Source organism: Nerophis ophidion, linkage group LG01, assembly GCF_033978795.1.
Source record: "Nerophis ophidion isolate RoL-2023_Sa linkage group LG01, RoL_Noph_v1.0, whole genome shotgun sequence".
In the NCBI taxonomy this organism is placed as follows: Eukaryota; Metazoa; Chordata; class Actinopteri; order Syngnathiformes; family Syngnathidae; genus Nerophis; species Nerophis ophidion.
The window spans coordinates 88510137-88517356 of record NC_084611.1 but is presented as its reverse complement, the minus strand read 5'-3'; the positions used below and the strand labels follow the sequence as shown (position 1 = coordinate 88517356).

Sequence of the window (7220 nt, the reverse complement as noted above, 5' to 3'; positions counted from 1 at the left end):
AAATGTACAAAACCTCCACTAAAATATGGACTTTTGATGAGGCTGGAACTCATTAAACGGGATCCCAGCGGGGTAAAAAATGAAAAGAATTAAAAAAATATCAGCTGGGGATCTAAGCGGCCCCTTTTAGGGGATTAGGGGGAATATTTGACCATGTTTTAGATGCTTTGGAAAGGATACAAATTGTGTAAAAATGCAAGAGAACTACAATGATTTCTGTCAATTAGATGAAGTGAAGTGAATTATATTTATATAGCGCTTTTCTCAAGTGACTCAAAGCGCTTTACATAGTGACACCCAAAATCTAAGTTACATTTAAACCAGTGTGGGTGGCACTGGGAGCAGGTGAGTAAAGTGTCTTGCCCAAGGACACAACGGCAGTAACTAAGATGGCACAAGCGGGAATCGAACCTGCAACCCTCAAGGTGCTGGCACGGCCACTCTACCAACCGAGCTCTGCCGCCCCCATACATATATATACATATATATATATATATATATACATATACATATATATACATATACATATATATATATATATATATATATATATATATATATATATATATACACATACACATATATATATATATATATATATATATATATATATGTGTATATATATATATACATATATATATATACACATACATATATATATATATATATATATATACATATATATATATATATATATATATACATATATATATATATATATATATATATATATACACACATATATATATATATATATATATATATATATATATATATATATATATATATATATATATATATATATACACATATATATATATATATATATATATATATATATATATATATATATATATATATATATATACACATATATATATATATATATATATATATATATATATATATATATATACACATATATATATATATATATATATATACACATATATATATATATATATATATATATATATATATATATATATATATATATATATATATATATATATATATATATATATATATATATATATATATATATATATAAATCAGGGCTATTCAACTACATCATGAAGAGGCCCCGCAGTTTCAAGAGCCAAATGGCTTCAAAATTTGAAGGTTTCATCAGAAAGTTATACTACTTTGAGACCGTGTTTACTTAATTACAAACTAAACACATCGGATTTCACACCGCAATGTCAATGAATTCATTAATCTGCCCTCGCCACTCGTTTCCAGCGTGCGCAGCTCGACAGATAGTTAACAGCATGAAGACGTTTTTGACGTTCCTTCCTTTGAATTATTTTCCTTCCCCAGTTTGAAAATCACTGTTGAATTCCACTAAACAGCCGACGTCTGCGATGATCGTATTTACATTCTTTCTTGGAGAAATGTGCTTCGCTGAACAAACTTTTCAATTTGCGAACCCTGAGTGAGGTTGGTAAAATGGAGGTCCCACTAACCTGATGATGAGGATGCCCTGCGACAGCTTCCTGGCGCGCTCGCGGAGAGCGTGGGTTTTGTGGTAGCCATTGAGGGACCCATGCTGCGGACGAAGAAACGTACGGCGGTGACAGAAAGCCGCTGACAATCGCCAAGAACACACCCTGTGATCACCGTACACACCTTGGCCGGATTGAAGTCCGGAGGGTAGTATTTGTTTGTTCCTTTTCGTTCTCCCTACAAGACGACAGTTATATTCACTTTACATACACGGCAGTGTTTGTGGTGTGAGCGCCAGGACACGGACTTACCATCTTGGCGACGAGATTTCAACACGACTTCCAATGTCAAGTCTTCTGGAAGAAAAAACCACAGAATTAGTATCGGCAGACGGAAAAATGCACAGAATTGTTCGTTTAAAGCAGGCTTTGAATCAGAATCAGAAATACGGTATTAATCCCCGATGGGAAATTACAATTTTCAGCACAATCCCATTCAAGATCAGACAAACATTACAGGAAGCCAGAACAGGATCGCTGCCAACTTCCGGCGCCCCTTAACAAAAAGGTGGGACACAGGTAAACAAGGGGGGGAAGGGGTCCAGACTGAGGCCAAGGGAAAAAACAACTCATAGCAATAGCACACATCCCTCTTACATGTGAAACATTAAAGACATTAAAGAGCAGAGCTGATGCAGGAGCAGACCCAACAAAGCTCTCGGCCGCCCATTAACTCGGCCAGTGTCCAGTCCGCATGGATAAACGAGGATACGTCTGAGGCAGGGGTCGGCAACCCAAAACGCTCAAACAGCCACATAACACCAAAAATACAAAAAACTAATCCTTATGGAGCCGCAAAAATTGAAAAGCTGTGTATACTGTAAGTCTTATAGTGAAGGCAACACATGACGTAAGTGTCCATATTACCTGTATTAGCCTACTATCATAATGACTATGTGTCGCAGGCTAAAGCAAATCTTCGTTGACAGAAATGTAGAAATTGTATATATTTATTCTACACATTATTACAACATTAGAGGCTACTCTGGAAATGACTGGCTTTTAATCTCCAAAGGTATAGATGTGTGTGTCCAAGTTAAAGGAATCGGCACATATGCGGTCCTCTCCAAGGTTTCTCATAGTCATCATTGTCACTGTCACCGACGTCCCATTGGGTGGGAGTTTTTCCTTGCCCCTTATGTGGGCTCTACCGAGGATGCCGTTGTGGTTTGTGCAGCCTTTTGAGACACTTGTGATTTAGGGCTATATAAATAAACATTGATTGATTGATATGGCCCTCGCGGAAATACATTTTAAAATATTTGGCTTTCATGGCTCTCTCCGCCAAAAAGGTTCCCGACCCCTGAAGTAGAGCAAAAGCATGAGAGACGGGCGACAGTTTTAGCGACTGTATCGACCTTCAGGTAGCGAGGTTCACGCTCTTCAGCGCTGGTATCGCAATTGTTTGCAGTTCTTCCTGTTTTGTAGAATAAATGGTCCATCTTTAATTCTAGTCACCTCATTATTTTGACAGCCTTAAACTAAATAATTAGGCAGGACTCCAACAGTGGTCCTAATAGTGCAGTGTGGTCTCCCTTTCACACCATCCATTACATTTAATTATCTACAATAGATCAATAACAGACTGAATTAAAGCTGCAAGCAGCGTTGGTCGGGTCCGCCTTTGGCCGCTGCCAAGCCCTGGTATAAGTCAGACCTACATAGAGGTCTTTGTTTCATGTCTCTACGACATTCCTAACAGAAGTTACAAGCAGTTTTGTCTGGGTTTTTTCCTAGGGGGCGCTGGAGCGCAATTTTGACTTTTGGGGTTTGTTTTTTTTATTAAATGGCAATTTTCGCCAGTTCTGATGTGTGTGTAAAATTTGGTGAGTTTTGAAGCATGTTAAGGGGGTCAAATTACAGATCAGCGTTTCTGGATGTTGTTGATAAATGGCTTTCGCTTTGCATAGTAGAGCTTTAACTTGCACTTTGAAGCATTTTAAGGGGGTCAAATTACAGTTTAAAGAGTCAAAAATTACAATTTTTAGGAAACTTTGCACAGGGGTTCTTTGAAGGTGCGTAAAATCCAAACCGGAGCACTAATCAAAACTTTGTTGGATAGTTTTAATCAAAAGGGTTCAATCTCTCTCCTGTGCGAGTTTCAAGCCGAAACGACAAACGCACTTGGAGGAGTTTACGTGTGAAAAAGGTGACGGGTTTTTACAAAACTTTTATTTTGAAGGGGTAATTTTTACCGAAAGATGTCAATCATCTAAATGTAGGTCTGAGTGAGACCTACATAGAAGTTTTTGTTTCATGTCTTTCCGGCATTCCTACCGCAATTTTGTTTGTTTTCTTCCTAGGAGCAGTTTTTGCTGTGTTTTATTCAAAAATAGCGCTAGAGCGCATTTTTTGAATTTTCGGGTTTAGTTTTTTCATTAAATCGCAATTTCTGCCAGTACTGATGTGTGTGCCAAGTTTGGCGAGTTTTGAAGCATTTTAAGGGGGTCGAATTACAGTTCAAAGAGGCAAAAATAGCATTTTTTGCGAAAATTTTGTATTGAAGGGGTTTTTGCCAACTTTTTGTTGATTTTTGCCCGAGAAAGTAAAATTATGAATTGTAGGTCTAAGTCAGTTCTACATAGAAGTTTTTGTTTCATGTCTCTACGACATTCTTAACGGAAGTTATGAGCAGTCTGTTGTTGTTGTTTTGTCCTAGTGGGCGCTAGCGCGCAATTTTCATTTTTGGGGGTTTGGTTGCTTAATATGTTGGGAAGGTTTGCTATACCGACGTGTGTGTCAAATTTGGTGAGTTTTGAAGCATGTTAAGGGGGTATAGCAAACCTTCCCAACATATTAAGCAACCAATCCCCCAAAATGAAAATTGCGCTCTAGCGCCCCCTAGGAAAAAATTACAGACAAAACTGCAGGTAACTTCTGTTAGGAATGTCATAGCGACATGAAACAAAAACTCCTATGTAGGTCTGACTTAGACCCAATTTTCATACACTCACTTCTTTCAGCAAAAATCTACAGGAAGTTGGCAAAAACCCCTTCAAAATAAAGTTTTCGCAAAAAATGCCATTTTTGCCACTTTGCGCTGTAATTTGACCCCCTTAAAATGCTTCAAAACTCACCAAACTTGGGGCACACATCTGGACTGGCAAAATTTGCAATCTAATGAAAAAAACAAACCCCAAAATAAAAAAATGCGCTCTAGCGCGATTTTTTAATAAAACACAGCAAAAACTGTTCCAAGGAAGAAAACACAAACAAAATTGCTTGTAACTTTCAGTAGGAATGCCGGAAAGACATGAAACAAAAACTTCTATGTAGGTCTCACTTAGACCTACATTTAGATAATTGACACCCTTCGGCAAAAATCAACAGGAAGTTAAAAATTACCCCTTCAAAATAAAAGTTTTGTAAAAACCCGTCACCTTTTTCAAACGTAAACTCCTCCAAGTGCGTTTGTCGTTTCGGCTTGAAACTCGCACAGGAGAGAGATTGAACCCTTTTGATTAAAACTATCCAACAAAGTTTTGTTTAGTGCTACGGTTTGGATTTTACGCGCCTTCAAAGAACCCCTGTGCAAAGTTTCCTAAAAAATTTCATTTTTGCCTCTTTAAACTGTAATTTGACCCCCTTAAAATGCTTCAAAGTGCAAGTTAAAGCTCTACTATGCAAAGCGAAAGCCATTTATCAACAACATCCAGAAACGCTGATCTGTAATTTGACCCCCTTAACATGCTTCAAAACTCACCAAACTTTACACACACATCAGGACTGGCGAAAATTGCCATCTAATAAAAAACCAAATCCCAAAAGTCAAAATTGCGCTCCAGTGCCCCCTAGGAAAAAACCCCGACAAAACTGCTTGTCACTTCTGTTAGGAATGTCGTAGAGACATGAAACAAAGAACTCTATGTAGGACTGACTTAGACCAGGGCTTGGCAGCGGCCAAAGGCGGACCAGACCAATGCTGCTTGCAGCTTTAATTTAAGGATTGTGATCATAAGCTTTAATGCATTTACATTTTGTTTAAGTCTTCAGTTCATTTCTTGAGTGGTAATCCAAAACCGAATACTGTATGATTAAAATGAGTAAACTGGTTCTCGCCCGGAAAAGGGTGGAGTGCCATCTCCGGGTTGGGGAGGAGACCCTGCCCCAAGTGGAGGAGTTCAAGTACCTAGGAGTCTTGTTCACGAGTGGGGGAAGAGTGGATCGTGAGATTGACAGGCGGATCGGTGCGGCGTCTTCAGTAATGCGGACGTTGTATCGATCCGTTGTGGTGAAGAAGGAGCTGAGCCGGAAGGCAAAGCTCTCAATTTACCGGTCGATCTACGTTCCCATCCTCACCTATGGTCATGAGCTTTGGGTCATGACCGAAAGGATAAGATCACGGGTACAAGCGGCCGAAATGAGTTTCCTCCGCCGTGTGGCGGGTCTCTCCCTTAGAGATAGGCTGAGAAGCTCTGCCATCCGGGAGGAACTCAACGTAAAGCCGCTGCTCCTTCACATCGAGAGGAGCCAGATGAGGAGGTTCGGGCATCTGGTCAGGATGCCACCCGAACGCCTCCCTAGGGAGGTGTTTAGGGCACGTCCAGCTGGTAGGAGGCCACGGGGAAGACCCAGGACACGTTGGGAAGACTATGTCTCCCGGCTGGCCTGGGAACGCCTCGGGATCCCCCGGGAAGAGCTAGACGAAGTGGCTGGAGATAGGGAAGTCTGGGCTTCCCTGCTTAGGCTGCTGCCCCCGCGACCCGACCTCGGATAAGCGGAAGATGATGGATGGATGGATAAAATGAGTAAACAACTAGTATACTACGACTAGCGCATGTGTTGTGATTGTTAAAAGATAATATAGGAGAATAATAATAATACATTTTAAGTGTAAACATTGAGAGTCTGGCTCGTGACGTCACCAGTTAGCAAAGTGAGCTAACATGCTAACTGAGCCCCTCGGCCTCCTCTTAACGAATTGTGACCCAAATACAGCTTTATGTTCGAACCACGCACACTCTTGTGTGCTTCCACAAAATCCAGCCGCTGCCTTTTATCACGAATATTAAGGTAAAACACTTACAAATGTTGTCGTGATCGCACAGGAAACCATCGACCGTCCAGCGTCCGCCAGAGATGTTAAGTCAGCCGAGATTGTCTCGCTGCTAATTTACTTTATATGCGAGCTTGGGCGTTTTTGGCCAACATTCCTCAAATATATATTTGTATATATTTTTTATTTACTCCGAGATAAAATACTCAAACTTTGACACACGATTTGAGGCAAAATGTAGCTGCCGTAAATTGATGTGAACTGTCGAAACTCTAAGCGTCACTAAAAGAGCTTAATTCTTTCAGTCAATTAGTCAATGACGATATTTGACTGATTATTAATAAATTAATAACAAATGCAACCCGTAATGGAGCAAGTGGTTGAAAATGGATGGCTAGTCTTCATCTTCATTCATCCATCCATCATCCATGATCGGGTCGCGGGGGCAGCAGCCTAAGCAGGGAAGCCCATGCAGACTCCCCTCTTCCCGGGGGATCCCAAGGCGTTCCCAGGCCAGGCGGGAGAGATAGTCTTCCCAACGTGTCCTGGGTCTTCCCCGTGGCCTCCTACCGGTCCGACGTGCCCGGAACACCTCCCTAGGGAGGCGTTCGGGTGGCATCCTGACCAGATGCCCCAACTACCACATCAGGCTCCTCTCGATGTCTAGTCTTTATCTCTTTTTTTTTTCTTTCCAATTGAACAACAAACATACATTTATA

At 40.4% G+C, this 7220-nt stretch overlaps 1 protein-coding gene across 2 annotated transcripts in view; it reads right to left on the bottom strand.

Annotated features, from left to right (window-relative positions):
* The window catches only part of yju2b (YJU2 splicing factor homolog B), a 12828-nt gene extending 6070 nt beyond the window's left edge, over nucleotides 1-6758 (bottom strand). Inside the window, exons 1-4 of one of the 2 annotated variants that reach the window (XM_061914767.1) lie at nucleotides 6532-6758; nucleotides 1758-1802; nucleotides 1630-1683; nucleotides 1467-1549 (exon numbers count right to left, since the gene is read on the bottom strand). In XM_061914767.1, coding sequence (XP_061770751.1) covers nucleotides 1467-1549; nucleotides 1630-1683; nucleotides 1758-1760 — 140 coding nt within the window. In that variant the 5' untranslated portion in view covers nucleotides 1761-1802; nucleotides 6532-6758. The remainder of the gene's footprint in view (nucleotides 1-1466; nucleotides 1550-1629; nucleotides 1684-1757; nucleotides 1803-6531) is intronic. The other variant, XM_061914772.1, reaches the window with a different exon arrangement.
* Nucleotides 6759-7220: the final 462 nt, after the last annotated feature.